We start from the raw sequence: 20,989 nt of genomic DNA, 5'->3' as shown, positions 1-20,989 counted from the left end.
CACTTAGAGAAGTTCCTTTAGCATTTGTTGCAGAGCTGGTTTGGTGGTGCTGAATTCTCTTAGCTTTTGCTTGTCTGTAAAGCTTTTGATTATTCCATCGAATCTGAATGAGATCTTTGCCAGGTAGAGTAATCTTGGTTGTAGGTTCTTCCCTCTCATCACTTTAGATATGTCATGCCACTCCCTTCTGGCTTGTAGAGTTTCTGCTGGGAAATCAACTGTTAATGTTATGGGAGTTCCCTTGTATGTTATTTGTCGTTTTTCCCTTGCTGCTTTCAATAATTTTTCTTTGTCTTTAATTTTTGCCAATTTGGTTACTATGTGTCTTGGTGTGTTTTTCCTTGGGTTTATACTGCCTGGGACTCTCTGCCCTTCCTGGATTTGGGTGGCTATTTCCTTTCCCATGTTAGGGAAGTTTTCAACTATAATCTCCTCAAATATTTTCTCAGGTCCTTTCTCTCTCTTCTCCTTCTGGGACCTCTATAATGCAAATGTTATTGCGTTTAATGTTGTCCCAGAGGTCTCTTAGGCTGTCTTCATTTCTTTTCATTCTTTTTTCTTTATTCTGTTCTGCAGAAGTGAATTCCACCATTCTGTCTTGCAAGTCACTTATCCATTCTTCTGCCTTAGTTATTCTGCTATTGATTCCTTCTAGTGTATTTTTCATTTCAGTTATTGTATTGTTCATCTCTGTTTGTTTATTCTTTAATTCTTCTAGGTCTTTTTTAAACATTTCTTGCATCTTCTCGATCTTTGCCTCCATTCTTTTGCCAAGGTCCGGGATCATCTTCACTATCATTAGTCTGAATTCTTTTTCTGGAAATTGCCTATCTCCACTTCATTTAGTTGTTTTTCTGGGGTTTTATCTTGTTCCTTCATCTGGCACATAGCCCTCTGCTTTTCATCTTGTCTCTTTCAGTGAATGTGGTTTTTTTTCCACAGGCTGCAGGATTGTAGTTCTTCTTGCTTCTGCTGTCTGCTCTCTGGTGGATGAGGCTATCTAAGAGGCTTGTACAAGCTTCCTGATGGGAGGGACTGGTGGTCTCTCTCAACATTCTTACTGTAACAGGCCTGATCCTCCCCAAGGCATGCTTCGTGAAAATAGGGGTGGGGAAAGAGGCAAAGTTACAGGACTGTGAAAGAGAAAAACACACTATTTCAAAAACTGCTCTCCCAGTTATCACAGCTTTCACTGAATCAAGCTTGGGTGATGCCAGCATCCCACATGTGGGGTAGAGGGTCCTCCTCACAAGGGTGCAAAGGGGGGACCCTCTCACCTTAGCACCCCGATGGCCCCACATTTCCTGAGCAAGCAGACTGCCTTTATTTTCTAGGCCAATAGGGGATAACCAAGCATTTCCCCCCTTTTGTTTTGGCTGCTAGGAAGTTTAAAGTCAAATTTGTGGCCCAACAATAGTAAGTGTTTAATTATGTGCAATCCTCACACTGAACCCATTCCTGGCTCCATCTTTCTTCCTTAATTTTAATGTATGCATTTTATTTTCTTATAAGCCACTTTAAAATCTTTCCCGAAGTCAGGGGAAATAAATTCATGGGCAGGTACAATTCTAGGTCCCTGACTACAGTTTGTCCCACTTAATCTTTTTTTTTTTTAAAGGAGATGCTGGTGTTTTTATTTTTATTTATTTATTTATTTATTTTTGGCTGTGTTGGGTCTTTGTTGCTGCGTGCAGGCTTTCTCTATTTGCGTTGAGCGGGGGCTACTCTTTGTTATGGTGTACGGGTTTCTCATTGCAGTGGCTTCTCCTGTTGCAGAGCACGGGCTCTAGGCACGTGGGCTTCAGTAGTTGTGGCATGTGAGCTCAGTACTTGTGGCTCGCAGGCTCTAAAGCGCGTACTCAGTAGTCATGGCACACAGGCTTTTTTGCTCTGCAGCACGTGGGAACTTCCCGGACCAGGACTCAAACCCATGTCCCCTACATTGGCAGGCAGCTTCTTAACCACTGTGCCACCAAGGAAGTCCCTGTACCACTTAATCTTTTTTCCAGGTGAGGAAACTGAAGCTCAGAGAGGTTAAACAAACAGGCCAAAGGCAGGGCCCTTGTTGAGTGTCTAAGTGAGGCTCTCAGCTCTCTGTGTTCAGAGTTGACCCCCAGTAGGAAGCCCTTGGACGTGGTTCTCTTGGCAGGTGGGCCAACATTGTGCTGAGAAGGAGCAGAGGGGAGATTCATGTCAGATTTGTTCCAAACCCTGGGAGTCTCCATCAAGCATCATGGGGATTTACCCAGCATGCTCTGGGACAGTCAGCCCTGCTTGAGAGGATTCCTTTTGCTGGGTCCACCATTTCCCCAGTTAATTGACCAAGAAGGTTCTCAAGGGCCAAGCTGGGGCCAGTGATTCTGTGACTGGAGCAGGTGAACTGCCTTGTGGGAATAAGTATTTCAAAGGTGTGTGCCAACCTCATCCCCAAGGCCCCGAGTTCTTGAGACGGGGCTGTGTTCTCCAGATGCTGGGCACTCCAGGTATGCTGTTCTCCTCGACTGGAGGTAAGGTTACCTTCCTAGAAAGAGTTTGGGATAAATGCAAAAGCTGACACAAAGGAGCTATTCAGAAAAGAATGAAGAGAGTTTATATGCACCAAAAGGAAAGGATTATTGCTAACTGAAAAAAGCAAATAAAAGAGCAGTGCATGTATTAAGATCCTATGTGTGCCAAAGAAGATATACAGACTACCAACAAACACATGAAAGGATGCTCAACATCATTAATCATTAGAGAAATGCAAATCAAAACTACAATGAGATATCATCTCACACCAGTCAGAATGGCCATCATCAAAAAATCTAGAAACAATAAATGCTGGAGAGGGTGTGGAGAAAAGGGAACACTCTTGCACTGCTGGTGGGAATGTGAATTGGTTCAGTCACTATGGAGAACAGTATGGCGGTTCCTTAAAAAACTACAAATAGAACTACCATATGACCCAGCAACCCCACTACTGGGCATATACCCTGAGAAAACCAAAATTCAAAAAGAGTCATGTACCAAAATGTTCATTGCAGCTCTATTTACAATAGCCCGGAGATGGAAACAACCTAAGTGCCCATTATCAGATGAATGGATAAAGAAGATGTGGCACATATATACAATGGAATATTACTCAGCCATAAAAAGAAACGAAATTGAGCTATTTGTAATGAGGTGGGTAGACCTAGAGTCTGTTATACAGAGTGAAGTAAGTCAGAAAGAGAAAGACAAATACCGTATGCCAACACATATGTATGGAATTTAAGAAAAAAAATGTCATGAAGAACCTAGGGGTAAGACAGGAATAAAGACACAGACCTACTGGAGAACAGACTTGAGGATATGGGGAGGGGGAAGGGTGAGCTGTGACAGGGCGAGAGAGAGGCATGGACATATATACACTAACAAACGTAAGGTAGATAGCTAGTGGGAAGCAGCCGCATGGCACAGGGATATCGGCTCGGTGCTTTGTGACCGCCTGGAGGGGTGGGATAGGGAGGGAGATGCAAGAGGAAAGAGATATGTATAACTGCTTCACTTTGTTATAAAGCAGAAACTAACACACCATTGTAAAGCAATTATACCCCAATAAAGATGTTTAAAAAAAAAAAAAGATCCTATGTGTGAGTGTGTTTTAAATACACATACTCGATAGATACATATATGTAGACGCACACACACCACAGACCTCCATACATAGAGACTCCCCACTCGAAAGCCCCTCCCAACCCTGTCACACACAGGAGGTTTAGAAGGAAACACCAAACACCAAACTGTTAACAGCTGCTTCTGGAAAGAGAGACAGAAAGTGGGATCATGGATGAGAGAACTTTTACTTTTTAAATTTTACTATATATATTGTTAGAATCTTTTTTTTTTACTGTTGATTTCTCCACTTCAATGTAAAGAAATGCAAGTTAACAGAGTGCTCTTGAAAAATTTGTTGGAAACCAATGATATACTTAAACTAGTAACTACTTACATATATAATTAGGAACTGCTTATATGCTCCAAAAACTATAAATCATAAATGCAGAGAAAATGTAGTTTATCAAAGGGTTGAAAACAGAAATAACAAGAAAACATTTTTAATGGATTAGAATACCACAAAAGGACAAAGACCAAATTTACAATTTACAAAAGTAAATCTAAGTTAGATGAATTCCTCCATTAAAGGACAGAGATGTTTAGACTGTGTTTAAAAAAAAACAAAACCTAATTATATGCTGTTCATCAGAAACTTATTTAGCAAAATTACAATAAAATTTATAAGTAAACATAACAAAAGTATTTTATGCAAATGCAACTAACAAGAAACAATACCAATATCAGTGACAGTATACTGATTGTGAACAATATCAATGTCAGACAAAACAATTTTTACAAACATCTTTACACAAAGAGAACCATTTTACTAACAAGGATATAATTCTCAAAGCTGAAACTCTCATAAACCTTTAAGTGACAAATAACACTATCTCAATGTATTGAAGGGAAAGGTGTTAGAAATAGGAGAAGAAACAGAAAAACAATAGCAGTGAAACATTTTGACACATTTTGAGTTTTTAACAAACTAAACAGATGAATAATAAGCAAGGACATAATTAAATATGCACATCAAAAGATATACATTATGTATCAGTCAGGGTTGTCCAGAGAAAGCTAACCATCATGTCTTACAAAAGAACATAGATTTTTTTTGTCTCCTGTAATTCATAGAATGTTTCACTGGTCACATATTAAGCTGCAAAGAAAAATCACATTCTAAAATCTGGTCACAATCTCTGAACAAAATGCAATGGACATATTGTTAAGATTTTTTACATTGATGCTATCACTTCATAATTTAAGGACTTTAAAAACAAATGTATTGAATAAAATCAACTGCTGTGAACATTTCCTGTAAATGTGTGGCTAAGATTAAGGAGCACCCAGTGGTATCAAGAGGGCCAGCATGTTGTCTCAAGAGAAAGTCGGGGCAGGTGGGAGGAGGGGGGGTTTCCTTCCTGGCTGGGTGTCAAGTGAGGGGCAGCCTTAGATGTCTAGGGTTTCTTTCAGTAGCTCCAGCAGAGCTGTGGAGCTTCAGAGCCCTGGCTGTGGCCATGGTGTCAGAAATGTAGGAGGAGCCTTGGTGGAGGTAAGCAAGGGTGCCCCTACTGGCCCCTCTGAGTATGGTGTTGAACCCAGCCTTTCAGATGTGGGGGGGTTCCCAGGTCGCTGACCTCTGCCCTTCCAGTGTGGGGTGAGCCGGGGTTATGGGGAAGGCGGGCCCTCACACACCCATGGATTCCATCAGCTTTCGTCCTCCTCCTCGCTGTGCAATCCATCCATCCAGTATGGATCTATATTTTCCCAGCCATCAAGGCCAATGAATGACAATCCTTTCTTGTTGGACCATAGACATTCTCTCCATTCTTTTCTAATCAGTTTCCTTGCATCATCTTTTGCTTTCATCCTCAGTTCATTCTGGGAGGACAGCCTTACCTGGAGTCTTTGAGGGATATGGGCTTTATCCTGGAAGGAAAGTCACCTGGAAACAAAATATCTCCAGGGAGGACAGGCCTGAGTAAGGTGGCCCTGGAGAAGATGCTGAGGAAAGAAGGGAAGGCCTGGGGTCCTGTGAGGGTCACTGGAAAACCACCTCTTGGGCACCCCGTCCCCAAACAGTAACCTGTCTCCCCAAGCAAGCAGGTCTGAAAGGCCCCTGGACCCTAGCCATCCCGGCTCAGCATCATTCAAGTGTCTTGGGTAAGGCTATGGGGTATCTCACCCTTAACTCATCATTAGGGGAAACTAGATGGTTTGGGGACAAAGGTAAACGTTTGCTGTCTTGTGGAGGCAGGCCAGTAGAGGGTTATAGTCAAGAGCATGAGCTTTGGAGTCAGAAATATTTCAGAAGCCAACCGTGCTTCTTCCCAGCTGTGATCTCTGAGCCTCAGTTCCCCCGTGTAGAATGTGACACTCATGATGTCAACTTCTCAGGGGGTGTTGTGAGGACCGAATGAAATAATGAGAATAAGGCATTTAACCAAGGCCCACGTGCAATCTCTCAGTAACAAACCAACTGCACAGGCTATATGGACAGGGTGGGCTTTCCGGTCTAACAGACCCATGGTGCCACCTTGTGGTTGCTGTCTCTCAGAGCATCTGGTTAATCTTTCTCAAATCCAATGACCCTTTTTCAAATGCCTACGAGCAGGCTGTGCTTGGTGAAATTCATTATTGTTTAAACAATAAAAGACTGTAACGGTAAGTATGGTGTTGATGTCATGCAATGCACCTTAGAAATATCTTAGAAAGTGATGCTGAAGAAGCATCATTTGGGAGGACTCTCCCGGCTCCCCCGTCAAAGAAATCCTCTTAGATTACGATCATTATTGCCCAAATACCCTCAGATGTTCCGAGCTTTAGGGGTGGAGATGCATAAGCAAATAAAAACATCACTCCTCAGTTTCCAAGCTTCTGCTCGCTTTCAAGTCCTGCCCTATCACATCTCCCAGTCATGTTCGACTTTCCCCTCCCCTACTGATATCTCTTCCCCGACCACATACCCCACTCAAACCTCCCTTTTCCTTTTCTCCTCCACCCCACTTCAACACTAATGACCATCTCTTCTAAAGTTGCACCCGCCCAATCCTCCGCCCCTTTCATGCTTCATCCCTCTCAGTGGCACTCAGCACTGACTCCCCCTACTTGTTTCTTCTTTGTTTACTATCTTGCCCCATTTGAACGGCACCTCCCTGAGGGCAGGGATTTTAGCCTTTCTCCGTTGCTGTACCTTCAGCACCTTAAACAGTGCCTAGCTGTAGTAGGTGCTCAGTAATTGTTGGTTGGTTGATTGAAGGAAGGAATGAAAGCAAAGGTGGAGTCTGAGATAGGGGAAACTAGAGAAGCTCTGCATGCCACAGGATTAAAACTGGAAAGGAACCTCATTTCCTAAGGTAGGAAAGGAGTTTCCTAAAGAAAGGACTGGTTTCACGAGTGTGGGTCCAGTGTAGTCACATAGGCCTCACATGTAGAAGGAGCTGGCATTCAGAAGGGTCCACCTGGAGTCTAATGCTCTGTGCTTGCAGTCTTGAAATTCATCATGTGTTGCTGAATTCGTGTTTTGTAAGTCCAGTCCAGTGGGGCAGGGGTGCAGGTATGGGCTCAGGGCCTCAGCTCACATGGTCCCGCCTCCTGCCCCTGGGGCCCCGAGCCCCACCCAGCCTCCCACCCTCTGTTCCCAGAGGGGCCTCAGCATGGGCAGGGCAAGGGTGCCCAGAAGTTTCTCCGGAGAGCGGTTGGCGGCAGCTGCCTCCCACTGCCTTTCCCCCGTCCTGGGCTGGCAGCCCCAGAGCATGGTTGGTGGGCAGCCAGCTAGAGGCCTTATCTTGGCAGGGGCGATCCAGGCACCTCGATCAAGGTACAAAGAAAGTCCCAGCTTGGAGGTGTAAGATCCTTGGGGGGACCTATCTGCTGCAGTGGAGGCTGTGGGCTCCACTTCTCCAAACCAGCAGTGTGTAGGGCAGGCGCCAGAGTCACGCGTCCCCAGGCACCTGTCACAGGCATGTGTGTGTGTGTCTCTTCTGGCCAGCTTGAGTCACAAAATATGAATTACATAATTTCAGTGATCCCACAGATGAGCTAAATGTGCTGCTACTTGCATTTAAAACTGGCATCACACTACATAAAAGATGAATAGTAAAGTTCATGCTAATAATTTAAAATTTCAAATTCTCTTTACTTATAAAATTAAATAGCAAACATCACCACAATAAGCAGAGGGACCTTGGAAGAAAGGACAAGGCTTTATATATACCTTTACTTTTATCTATTTATTTATAAACTTTATTTATTTTTGGCTGTGTTGGGTCTTCGTTGCTGCGCGCGGGCTTTCTCTAGTTGCAGAGAGCGGGGGCTACTCTTCGTTGTGGTGCGCGGGCTTCTCATTGCAGTGGCTTCTCTTGTTGCGCAGCATGGGCTCTAGGCACGTGGGCTTCAGCAGTTGTAGCACACAGGCTCAGTAGTTGTGGCTCGCGGGCTCTAGAGCACAAGCTCAGTAGTTGTGGCGCACAGGCGGAGCTGCTCCGCGGTATGTGGGATCTTCCCGGACCAGGGCTCAAATCCGTGTCCCCTGCATTGGCAGGTGGATTCTTAACCACTGCACCCCAGGGAAGTCCCATATGTACTTTTAATGGTACTTGTTTCCTGCTTTTTGAAGCACATTTTTATTTTGCACTGGGCCCTGCAAATTATACTCAACATTTACATCAAAGTGGTTCTGTTAGGATTAATCTGTGGGTATACCATAAAGGCCTGGTAATCAGTTTCTGATTGTATTTCGATATTATATCTTTGATAGAACTACGTTATCAACGGTGTAATAAACCTATAATAAGATAACTAATAAAGGAGCTATTTCTTCCCATTTATGACATTATAACCCTTCATAACTTGGTCTTATTTCATTAAGCTAAAAGGATTAGCATTGCCAGGAAAACATCACATGAAAAATGTGATGGGCACAGCAAGGACTGCTAATTCATATTAAAAGTCAGACATGTAAAAAAAATCCATCAAAACCAAAATAAGTTTCCTTCAAGGGTGGGGTATATTCCAACAAGTCTCAGCTGAGATCAGGATTCTCAAGAGTGGTACTCTGACATTTAGTTGTGAGGGCCGTCCTGTGCACTATAGGATGTTTAGCAGCATCTCTGGCCTCTACCCAAGAGATGCCAGTAGCACCCTTCCTCCAATCATAACAGTTAAAAATATCTCCAGACATTGCAAATATACCCTGGGGGGCAAAACTGCCCCCGTAAGAACCACTGGCTTAGATGGACAAATGAGATGGGTAGTAAAGTGCCGTATAGCTCTTGCGAGCATCACATTCTCTTCCCTACCCTCCAATGCCTAAATATCACAAACACAGACTCCCTCCAACTAAGATCAACAAATACAGGCGACATGAATACAGGAAAACTAAAGAATTCTTTTATTTAGTGAAAAAAGAGTGGGTAAATGACAGACAGCTCACATACTGTTAAACAGGATAAAAAGGGAAAGAAAAAGAGTGGAGACATCATAGTGATGGATTTTCACAAAAGGTGACAGATTTAAACTACAGAGCAAGGGGATATTTATAAGCGAGATGTCAAGGTATTAGTGACCAATCTATATCCAATTAGGTTTTCTCTAAGCTCAAGAACATTTAAAGCCTCAGACTTAAATTTTAACTCTAGACGTGACAATTGTAAGCACACCACTTCAGTCCCTTAAAACTTCTAAGTGCTGCTCCTGGGTAAATATCTTTTTCTAATATTATTTCCCCACCCCAACATATAGAATATAACATTTCATGTTCCAGTAGTAATCACACACAGGATTAAAAACCCAACTGGCCAAGAAAGCGTTCTTCTTTCTATGAAGCGTTCTTTACAATACCTTTTTTTTTTTTTTTTTTTTGCAGTACGCGGGCCTCTCAGTGTTGTGGCCTCTCCTGCTGTGGAGCACAGGCTCCGGATGCGCAGGCTCAGCGGCCATGGCTCACGGGCCCAGCCGCGGGATCTTCCCGGACTGGGGCATGAACCCGCGTCCCCTGCATCAGCAGGTGGACTCTCAACCACTGCACCACCAGGGAAGCCCCATTGGTACAATTCTTGCTGAAAAACAGCAAGAGTAATACCAAACCACCCTGCTTACTACAGAAAAGGCACGGCTCGCAGAACCAAGTATACAGGCTACAGCAGTAGAATACCCATCGCGAAAGGGCTGGCAACATTAAACACTGTACACAGGTCTGTGTCTCTGGGTCAGGCTAGCGCATGCCCAGGATCTGCCTGCTTTTCAGTTGGTAAGTTTTCTCAATGTCTGACAGGGCTTGAGCGCGAAGCTGAGCAGCATGAAGCCTTTTTTTCAGGTCCTTGCACTTGGATTTGAAGGTGAGCTGATTCTCAGAATTCTCACTCCTCATGACATTCTCCTTACTCTCCCCACTGAAATGAACTTTCTTCTTCGTTATCGAGGATGTAAGATCAAAAAGTTCTTTAGAAAAAAAAAGAAAAAGGTTTTTGAGTTTCATGAACAGGAGATGAACTCCTCCATACTTATCAAACTTACCAAAATATTTATTGTCAGTTTGCATGTGAAATCTGGGTACCTGTTTATTCTCTCTGGGATAGGAGTGTTAAACAAAATTCAACTGAGCAAACATTAAAGGTCTTACTGGCTTTATTCAACGATTCATAAATCGGGCAGCATCCCATCCAGAAGACAGAAAGGAGTTTTAAGGAGCTGTACAAAAGGAAAGGCTTTTATAGGTAGAAGGGGGCAGGACCAGGAAGTTACACCAGCAAAGGGGGGATTGTCTGTGGCAAGGTCACCGTCCTTTAGGGGACAGCAGGGGTCTATCAGGCAGATGACCTCACTAGTGCTGACCAGGTAATTCCAGATTAACTGGTTTAAGATTCCATTCCTGAGAGAGGCTGAAACTGCCAGTAAGTTAGGTATTAAGTCCTGATTTGGTGACATTTGGTGACCAGTGACTCCATTTTGGATCTGTTGTCTCTTTTTTAACAGGTTAGGGGCATGAGGTTGGCAGAAATCAATCAGCCTTTTAATCTGTAGCCAAAAATCAAGGAACCTATGTTTTATTCTCTCACAATCAACATTCCTCTTAAGGTTAAATGCACTGAGGATTATGGGCCACAATATAAAACTTCTGGAAACCAATGTTATTTATCTCTATGCTTGAAAGCAAGTGTCATTCTACCTAGAACACATTACTTCCAGAAAAGTACGGAAGCAGAAGCTCGTCTTCACAGCGAGCACCTACAGTTTTGGCTAAATACTTAAGAACACATTTTAAAGCGGCTTAACTGACCAGAAACTTCTTCCAAAAAGAACCTAAGCAAGATTCAGCATGGTAAAAGTAAATCGAGTTAACAGTGAGGGAACTGTTCTTTTAACATGAAAAAAATAATAATCTACTTACAGTGGCTACACTATTAGGAACTGACAACTATCTGGGGGTCGGGGACTTGAAGGTTTGAATTCTAAAACCTTTTTGTTTTTCCTTTGAGTTCATTTAAAGGAAATACGTTCAAATATTTACTGAGCTCACTGTATGGGTCGTTGTGGACCAAAGGCCCTATTGTGGTAGGAGGAGATAGACCATAAACAAATAAACAAGCCCATATGAGGAATATTTGAGGATGGTATGTGCTGTGAAGGAAATGAACACGGAGAGAGGGAGACAGAGGTGCTGGGGGTGTTGGCAGTGATGAAGTTGCATAATAAGGTGACTTCTGAGCAGAGACCTGATGAGAGTGAGGAAGTAAGAAGTCACGTGACTAGCTAGAGATGAACGTTCCAGTCCAAAGAAATGGAGACGCCCTGAGGGAGGAGCAGGCTGCCCTCTGACTGTCCCAACTTCCTATTTCATACATGGCTTCTCTGCAAAGCATTTTAGGAGATTGCTTTTAGGCCTCAACTCCATTGTTTCAAATAGATCCACCTTTATTACCACAAACACCTATACATTTGTAAACAGACAGTGTAAACTGTAAATCCTACTAATAAGACAGTTTTATAAGAAAGTGTTTAAAAAAAGAATTAGTATTTCATTAAATAGACTAAGTAGAGCTTTTAAAAAGATGCTGTTGCTTACTGTGATGATCTCAATTTATTTGTTTTCCTCATGTCTGAATTTTATAGCCCAAGGATGGGGAGAGGATATTTCCAACTGTCTTGAGTTCACAAGGGCACCCCCTCCCCACCGCTTTGTTGCTTTTCTTAGGGCTCTGACATGCTCAGTACTTTAAAACACCTCCTACCCACATTGGACACCATTCCCACAGCTCATTTTAAGTCTTTGCCATGATTCGCATACCGGTAGATTCTTCTACCTACGTGTCCTACGAAGTGAAACACATCATCCTTTGCCAGCTCTTCTCACCCTTTGCTCAAAGACTCTCAGGGCAAGATGTAAATAAACTCTTTAACTGGGAGAGCCGTCCCCAACAGGACCTTCCATATAGTTCTCGGCAACGGGCTTGATGCATGACGCTTACCCAGATAAAAATTCCTCCTCACTCTATCACAGTAATCATGATCTAAGTCTAGTTTATCTTTATGGATGGCAGTGTGGAATCTAAGAGAAGCTGAAATAAATATTATAAAAACACTGAAATGGTAGATAGCGATATTGAGAAAAAAGAGATTTACTTCCATCACTGGTTTCATTTGTTTCCCTCACTTATTACAGAGCATACGCAGGTATTAAGCAGTCACACTTTGACATACACGTTTCAATTGGAACGGGTCTTAGCAAAGATCCAAAAGTAATGGCCTATTCTACAGCTGGCTTATCACGCCTTTTAAGCCATACTTTCTATGAAGGATGTGGCAAATATGAGTTGGTCGTGTGGTAATAGTAAAATGCTAGGATTTTCACTTGAAAATGGAGAGAAATGTAGAGTTTTGAAAATATACCCAGAGAAAAATCTGAAAGGCACAGCATTTCTATAAAATGACCTAGTTTTTAAAAATAAATATCAAATACTGAACACAGTTTGATAAAGCAAATAAAACCGAAGATGAAATCACCCTGACTCATTGCCTCATGTCTCTGATCACAGTTAAGTCAGTCATTGCTAAAACACAATTTTTATCTCCACTGAAATGCATATATTCAATTCACTCCATCATAAAATTCAACACTCTGGAAATTTAAAGGGCTGCCAAAGCCACCTTCGGGGCAACGCTGGTGCCCGTTTCCTCATTTGTGGCACCAACTTCTGTTCTCTGAGCTGGTTCTCATACCTGGACCACCCGCCAGAGACAGGAACTTCTGGTCCTTCAGCAGGCTGTAATTCCTCAACAGACTTTCTGCTCTGGCCAGCTTGTTCTCTGCCAGTCTCTCACGAACACAAAGCTCACGTTCCTTCTCTTTAAGAAGGGAATGGAACGAGAAAGAAAGAAATTAACAAGTGGCATAAACAGTTCACATTTGGTAATCTTACCGCTTTTCCTTATCGCTAAGGCTAACAGCCTGACCTCTGATGAGTCATGTTTTGTGAAGGGTTTCCTACTGTATACTCCAGCCAACCGGACTGTTCCCGTTTCATAATGCTGTGTGGTTAGTATGTTGTTTGTTGTCTTAGGTTTTCTCCTAAGGACTGGCTTAAGCACAAGGACAAAGTCAGCTTCACAACCAAAGGGTTGTGATTTGTGGGAATAACTCATGGGGGAAAACAAAGAGCTACTGCCATCCCTGCTCTCCACGGAGAAGGGGCAACAGTTCATTTTCCGGGCGTTACCCGGCTGCGGTACAAACCCTTCTCGCTCTGGGTGAATGACAGCACCCAAATAGAAGGGAAAAAACCACAGCTCAGTTAGGTGGTACTAACAAAGGCTATTATTTATTCATGGCCCAGCATTCAGAGAGTTCAGATTTCAGCTGCTTTGTGAAATTACAAAACACTGGGGAAAGTTTTAATGAAAAGCTTTTGGTTGTTTCTTTTTTGTGGGTTTTTTTTTTTTTTTAAAGAATTCTTTTGACAGAAGAGACAAAGATTTTCAGGTAAGCACAGGCTGTACCTCCCACAGACAGCGTATCTCACAGTACTAGACAATTATCATTAGGAAGTAAAACATTAACAAACGCATTTAGATGCTTTGTAAGTACGTTTAAATAGAAAAACACTTATGAAGTCTGCATCGGCATTGAGCTGCAGAAGCGAGATTGGGTGAGCCATGAGGGGGGAAGGAGACAGTCGCAGCCCGTCTCATCCCTCGATGTCAAAATGCAGAGCTGCACTGCTGCTGCTGCCTTGCAGAATCCTAAAACCTGGGTAGCAGCTCTCACTTTAGTGGAGTAGACAGAGTTTCAACATCAAAAACTCATTAGCACCCAGTCCGTCAATACCCATCAGAGTATTTAAGTATCTTGTACCCACATGCTCTGTGGAACTGCCCAAATACATCTAGTCTTACACACTGTAGGATTTCAGACCCGGGCTGTGTTGGAGCAGCGTATCAGAAGGGAGAAGCGCTGGCAAATTCTAAGACCTTCTTTACAATGGGAAACCTCAGGGTCCATATATTAAGAAAGATAAAGAAAAGAGTGACTCTACAGCCCAGGGCTGGGCTGTCACAGTTACGGCCCAACAATGTGACGACAACAGCTGATCTCAGAGAAAGAGGCTCAACATGAAGGTGCAGCAAGCTTGATGTGCATATCTTGGTTTCGCAAGTATTTATAAAAACGTTCTAATAGAACACAGACATGAGATCCTCTGTTCAGATGGATTTTCACATACATTAGAATAAGCTTCCTGGAGCTCTCTGTGCTTCACCCCCACTCAGACTTACGCTCCAGGTTTTCTTCCCTTGCTCTGAGGGCTCGCTCCCGCTCCTGTAACTGTATTTCCTTCAGTTTCAGCTCACTCAATACAGGGCTGGAGTCCTGCAACTTTCCTGGTTCTCCTAATCGCCGCCCTCTTCTCTCAGGATTTCTCCTTTGCTCTTCTGCAACCAAGTCTGCTATCAAAGGATTCTCAAGAATTTCTTCAACAGAAGGTCGATGGTAATCCTGGGAAAAAAATATTCGGTGTTACAGGCACACTACATAATGGACTACTCATCCTGAAAGAGCAGTTACATTGAAAACAGCATACATTTCCAAGGCAAAAGAAAGGACTCCTTTACAGATGGTTTGTTTTTTTTACTTGTGCAGCATTATAGTTCAACATCTGTATATACTACAGAGTGATCACCACCACAGGTTCAGTTACCATCCATCACCATGCAACTGACCCCCTTCGCCCATTTTGCCCATTCCCCCCGCCCCAACACACACACATGGGTCTTAAACACCTGAAAAATAAGTTCACTGGTGGCTTTAACTCATGAGGTTCTGGGTCCACAAAGTAATGCAGATTTTAACTTACCTTTGTTCCCCTTTTAACCTAAGAAGGCTCAATCCCTGTGCTGTGCTGGGTAGCGTTGCTAGGGTCGGTCTGTTTCAGGGCACGTACTGCCCTTGCATCTCCAAACTACATTAAGCAGGGTGCTCTCTCACCGACCTTCAATCCTGTTACTTCACCTGCATCTTTCCTTCTCTTTGAACTCCCACAGCATTTAACTCTATTCTTACACAGCCCGATCCCTAGGACATCTCCCTCCCCGTCCCACTGCCAGATTTTTTTCTACATAATCTCTTTATTTCCCCTCTACTCTTTTTAGTCAGCCCTCCCCCACGATTCCCATCTCTAATGATCTCTAAATCTCTCAGAGCTAGAGGCAGAGTAATAAGGTATTATTCCTGGCCCCTTCCTGTACCACCTGCCACTTTGAGGTAGGCAAGGACAAGGGGAACTGAGGATTTGGATCCTTATTGCAATCTCTCCTTGCTACCAACCATCTGTTAGCATGGCAGAGTGGGAGGAGACACAAAGAAAGCACAGAAGGCAGGCCTGCAATGTGCCAAGGATACATGTTTTCACTCGTGGTAACAGTAGATTTAGCTAAAGAAATATATTTAATGTTTCTTTAGACTCATTGCTCCACGAGAGCATACACTGCAAAACTTAGCTGAGAGATGGAAACATACAGTATAGCATCTTATAAACTTTACCTTTAAATTTAACATCCTTGTAATAATGTCATTTAATTCATCAGAGTAACGATATGGAATTCGCCTGAATTTGCCTTCTCTGATCTTCCCAGCTAGTTCTTTCTGGTTGAAAGCTGTAAATGGAGGCCTGGGGAAAAAAAATTTTTTTTAAATGTAAAAATGAAAATATATAAGAAGAAGCAAACCAAAAGCAGAGTTTAAGGTCCAGTTTGTATTTATGCTTCTACTTCTAGGATCTTCTTCTGTAGCTAAGTTTCCCAACCTTGGCACTACTGACATTTGGAGCCATATGATTCTGTTATGGGGACTGTCCTGTGCATTGTTTAGTATGTTTTGCAGCATCACTGACCTCTGTCCATTAGATGCCAGTAGCTATCCCTAGTTGTGACAACTAAAATGTCTCCAGCCATTGTCAAATGTCCCATGGGAGGCAAAACTGGGGGGCAAAATTCCCCTTCGCTGGTTGAGAACCACTGCTCTACAGAATACTTTAGAAGGGAAAAAACAGAAAGAAAAAAGGGAAAGAATCAGAACTCTTTCCTGTCCAAACCCTAGACTGCTTCTCTAGATCTTTATTTCATTTCTTCCACAGGTTTGACCTATATGCTCTCCCCTTGAGCTAAGCTCAGTCTAACAGAGAAACATCTAACCAGGTTAGAAGCTTGAACAAGTCTAGATCCAGCCTCAGGGATTATATTACTAATTTGTAAATAATTTTTTTTAACCTGTCCATCTACCTTAATTTTAACCCACCGTATGATTCTTTCAGACTTGAATGTGCATGGATGCTCAAAAAGCTGAACCTGGTGAAAGGTGACAAATCTCTCTAAGTGTAAACCTCAGACTAAAAATCTGTCTTCATTGTACTTACATTAATGCACACAGTTCATACAGCAAGCAACCTAGTGACCAGATATCTGACTTCTCATTGTAGGACATGTGATTCATTTGTTCCTTAAGGGGGGAAAAAAACAAAAGGTAAGAAAATAGGAGTTTAAAGTTCATTTTGTTTTAAAACTTATAAAATTAGTCCCGGGACAAAAATGGAACCTTAAAGTTTGGTAATATTCACTCAAGGAAAAGAAGGGAACAAATTTTATATTATAAATATTTTATATCTATAACAAAAATTTCAAATACAAAAGGCTGATTAGATCTTGTATCATAACAACAAAAAGATGGTACTTTATATTCAAATTTATAATGGAAAAAAGGCAATGATCTTATCCTAATATACTTTGTCATATATAATTCATTCACTTATTTTTCATTCGCAAATATTTATTATGTTACTACAGGCAAGGCACTGGCAAGTTAAAGGTGAACATGAGATAGCTCTACCCTCTACCCTCAAAGAATTCATAATCTAGAAACTCCATTTTAAAAGAACCACAGAAAATTCTAGAATAACATCTAGCCCACATTTAAATGAATATAGACATAAATGGCTAATTGAATTATTCATTTATATATTTTTCCCTTAGTCCACTTATATACCACAGTAGTAAGTAATATTCTCACTTCCTATTTTAATTGTTTGCCTTTCTTCCACACGTACAGTAACAACAGTCCACCATGGCTCTTATTCTCAACAGAGGGCACAGAGGCAAGTACTGTACTGAAATCTTCAGAAGTCTTCTTAGTAATTTAAAGTCCAACAGGGGAGTCTGGTGCCACTTCCTGACAATCCCATAGGGAAGGCTAAACTGATCTATTTACAAGGGCAGGGGGGAACAGGAACAAAAGAATTGTGCAGGTTTCAATTTTTCCAAGAACCACCTCTGGATAATTTTCCTTTATATCAAAGGCTTTCTGTTTGGAATCTGATCCAGTGAGAAAACGACACTGCTCTGGCCATGTCTAATCTGAGTCAAAAACAAAATCACTGGGCTTCCCTGGTGGCCCAGTGGTTGAGAGTCCGCCTGCCAATGCAGGGGACGCGGGTTCGTGCCCCGGTCCGGGAGGATCCCACATGCTGCGGAGCGGCTGGGCCCGTAAGCCATGGCTGCTGAGCCTGCACGTCCGGAGCCTGTGCTCCGCAACGGGAGAGGCCATGGCAGTGAGAGGCCCATGTACCGCAAAAAAAAAAAAATCACTAATTTACAACGTTTTATATTGTAGTCAGATTGGTTAACATAACTAAAAAAGACTGAGAAAATCCTGAAAATGTTTGTGAACAGCTAAAAAAATAAATCTCTCTCCATCTTTATCTGCTCATCTTTCATATACAACACTTTGGTGCTATCACTTATTGATTCAAGCTTTTCAAAAGTCACTAGAGAGCCATAAACAGTTCATACCCTTTGACCCAGAAATGTCATTTCGAGAGCTAAACACCAAGGAAATAACCAAAAAGGAAGAAAGAATAATTCATACAAAGACATGCATAGCAGTGCTCTTTAGAATGGTGAGACATTTTGGAAACAAAATATTCAGCAACTGAGGAAACAGGTAAATGGGTGGACTCTGCAGCTGCACTGTAGGAAAAGGCAATAAAAAAGGAATAAGTACAAAAAGTTAACACTGCAAAAATATGTTGTCAGAAGTGAGTGAGCCTTCTGGGTCCTGAATCTCCATGCACAAGAATCACCTAGAAGGTCTGTTAAAATACAAAGTCCAAAATAAAAAGTGGTGGAGGACAAACAAAGAAAAAAGAAGATGAGTGCAAAGACCTGTCCAGAGATCCAAATTCACTGGATTTGGGGCTCAGGACTCTGCATTTTAAACGATCACCCCAGATGAGTTCCAGCTGGTGTCCAGGACCTACGGCACTTTGGGAAGTGCTGCTCTTGAGGGCAGAGACAAAACCTATCTCATCTTTGTGATCCCAGAGCTTAGCACTTGGTAGTCATTCAGTGAAAGCTTGATTTATATTGCTAATACAGGAACTTAATGGTCTGGTGGTCCATTTGGAAAAATATAAATTTAAAATAAAACAGTATTGTTAATTCTTGGCTATTGGATATTACTAAACAAACAAAAAGTTGAGTGTTTAGCATTAAGATGTTTAAAAAGCATCTAAATTCTGAAATACTTACAGGAGACATATAATAAGGTGTGCCAACAAATGTTTTTGCAAAACTCGTATCGTGGTTTAATATCCTAGCTAACCCAAAGTCTCCAAGCTTAACGTTTTGCTTGCCATCCAGGAAAACATTGGCTGGTTTCAGATCCCGATGCAGCACAGTATGACCACCATCACTTCGTCTGTGACATTCCTTTAGGGCCAGAGTCAACTGAGTCATCACTCGAAGAACAAACTCTTCATCCAAGTATTGTCTGAAATCAAAGCAGTTATATAGCCTATAACTTCTGAATAAAACCATAACAAAGATGGGATGATGTGAATTATCTAGTTTTCAAAGTGTACACATAGGGAAATAAATTGATATGAAATATGGGTGCTGACGTACCAAGTATTTTCTAAAGTACCGTGGACCCACCAAACAAACACCAGAAGACTCTTCCGCATTACTAAGTACTCTGTCCCTGATCCTAATACAGGATGCTTAACAGAAGCAAAACTAGGCCCATTTAAGAGATTTTACCTTTCCTTGGTCCCCTTTGTAATTGCACTAGCCAGGTCCCCTCCTTCACAATATTCCATTACAATGTACAGTGTTGTGTTGGTTCGGTCAATAATTCTATCATAGTATCGGACGATATTTGGATGCTTCAGCTCACGAAGTAAATTCACTTCAGAAACAAGCATGTGTTTCTCAGCTTCTGTCATGGAGCCATAGTCCAGTTCCTTCCAAACTAAGATCTGAAATAAAAATTTCCAAGGTACAAATAAACTCATTATACTCAAAACCTTTTTAAAAACTTTTAAAAATTACTTCTCTAGTAAGTAGATCATACAGTGACATCATCTAATGTAGTTCAATGAACCTAAGGACCCCTGAGTTTACTTCCATAATCTTCCCCTAATTTTTCAGCAGTAAATGATGCAACAGAGAGTGACGAGGTACATTAGACCTCCCCCAACCCCCTAACCTCCGTTGCTTAGTCAAAGCTGGTCAAAGCTGGGGTAGAGGTAGTCAAAGTCCTCGAACATTCCAAGTCAAGATTTCCAAGGTAAGAGAACTTAGTAAAGGTCCTTCCGTCAGAGCCAATTTCCTCTCCATTGTTGCTTTGTGTAAAGTCGACCTACACACCTTGGGAAATCTGAATCCAACAATCCGAATAATGGGTATTTTAAATGAATTCTGACTACAAGACATAAAAGTTCGAGGTGCTGATGGTCATGACCGAGAGGGCTCTTCTCTAAAAACAGCTCAGGAGGGCTTCCCTGGTGGCGCAGTGGTTGGGAGTCCGCCTGCCGATGCAGGAGACACGGGTTCGTACCCCAGTCCGGGAGGATCCCACATGCCGCGGAGTGGCTGGGCCAGTGAGCCATGGCCGCTGAGCCTGAGCGTCCGGAGCCTGTGCTCCGCGACGGGAGAGGCCACAACAGTGAGAGGCCCGCGTACCGCAAAAAAAAAACAGCTCAGGAGTCAGCTAGCTGTCACCAACTGAAGGCCCTTAGCAGGTCAAATTGGGAAAAAGGAAGAAAATGGAAGAGAAAGGAAAAAAGATGGAAAAAATATATATACATATAACATAAATATATAAAAATGCGCAATCTCATGTAAATAGCAAAGCGGTGTTATGTATTTGACAATATTCTATTTGACACATTCTATTAATTTTATTTAAAGATTAAGAACAGATTCACAAATGAAAAATAAAAAATAAAAAGGAAAAAGGGACACAGTTTCCCATCCCTTGAGAGACCCAGGACCGACACAGACCTGAGGGGAGATGGCTAACTCTTCTGAGCACCCTGCCTTCCAGACGCACAGCCCCAGGCCCCTCGCTTCCCTTCGGCGGCAGAGGGCGCGCCCCCCGCAGTTTGTACAACCGCGGCGGGGGCGGAGACAGGCACCAAGCCCGCGCTCACCTTGCCATCGCTCTTCCTCCGGATCTTCTGGCAGCGGCCGTAGGAGCCCGTGCCAATGGTGTACAGCACCTCGTAGTCCTCCGCCCGAGTCGGCATGGCCAGACCCGCGCAGGACACCTGAACGTCGCACCACCGTCGCGGATATGCAGCCACTGAGTCGGAGACCTCAAGCCACAGCGCCAGGCCGCCCCAGTCTCCAGCCCAGTTTAACCGTCGCGGGCCCCCGCCTCGCAGTCTATTGGCCTGCGGTAAGGCCGCTTCGCCTCTCTGATTGGCTAAGGAGAACACAACACCCTGGGCATCTTGGGAAAAGTGTATCGCTAGGCAACCGCGTCAGCGTCGGTGTCGGCGTCTGCTTCCGACGTCTCGGGAGAAAGGGGCGGAGCTAAAACCAAAGAGAGGGCGGGGCACAGAAAGCCGCAGTGCCAGGCGGTTCCCCG

General features: G+C 42.9%; 1 protein-coding gene across 1 annotated transcript; it reads right to left on the bottom strand.

Moving 5' to 3' along the window:
* Positions 1-8,950: 8,950 nt before the first annotated feature.
* Positions 8,951-20,645, bottom strand: NEK2 (NIMA related kinase 2). The gene is made up of 8 exons (XM_060010012.1): positions 20,550-20,645; positions 19,156-19,373; positions 18,646-18,886; positions 16,479-16,561; positions 15,608-15,734; positions 14,344-14,563; positions 12,793-12,918; positions 8,951-10,014 (listed from the first exon to the last, which is right to left on the bottom strand). Exons 1-8 carry the CDS (start codon positions 20,643-20,645, stop codon positions 9,788-9,790), a joined length of 1,338 nt encoding a protein of 445 aa, XP_059865995.1. The 3' UTR covers positions 8,951-9,787.
* Positions 20,646-20,989: the final 344 nt, after the last annotated feature.

This window comes from Delphinus delphis, chromosome 1 (genome assembly GCF_949987515.2).
Source record: "Delphinus delphis chromosome 1, mDelDel1.2, whole genome shotgun sequence".
NCBI classification, from domain to species: domain Eukaryota; kingdom Metazoa; phylum Chordata; class Mammalia; order Artiodactyla; family Delphinidae; genus Delphinus; species Delphinus delphis.
The sequence above is the reverse complement of the archived record's forward strand: the minus strand, read 5'-3'. Positions and strand labels throughout refer to the sequence as shown.

Coding starts and splice junctions, on each gene's coding strand:
- NEK2 (XM_060010012.1), bottom strand. CDS start 20,645: ATGCCGACTCGGGCGGAGGACTACGAGGTGCTGTACACCATTGGCACG. Junction 12,919..14,343: donor AAGGGAAGAAAACCTGGAGC/GTAAGTCTGAGT, acceptor CCCTTCTTAAAG/AGAAGGAACGTGAGCTTTGT. Junction 10,015..12,792: donor GTCTCTGGCGGGTGGTCCAG/GTATGAGAACCA, acceptor TTTTTTCTAAAG/AACTTTTTGATCTTACATCC.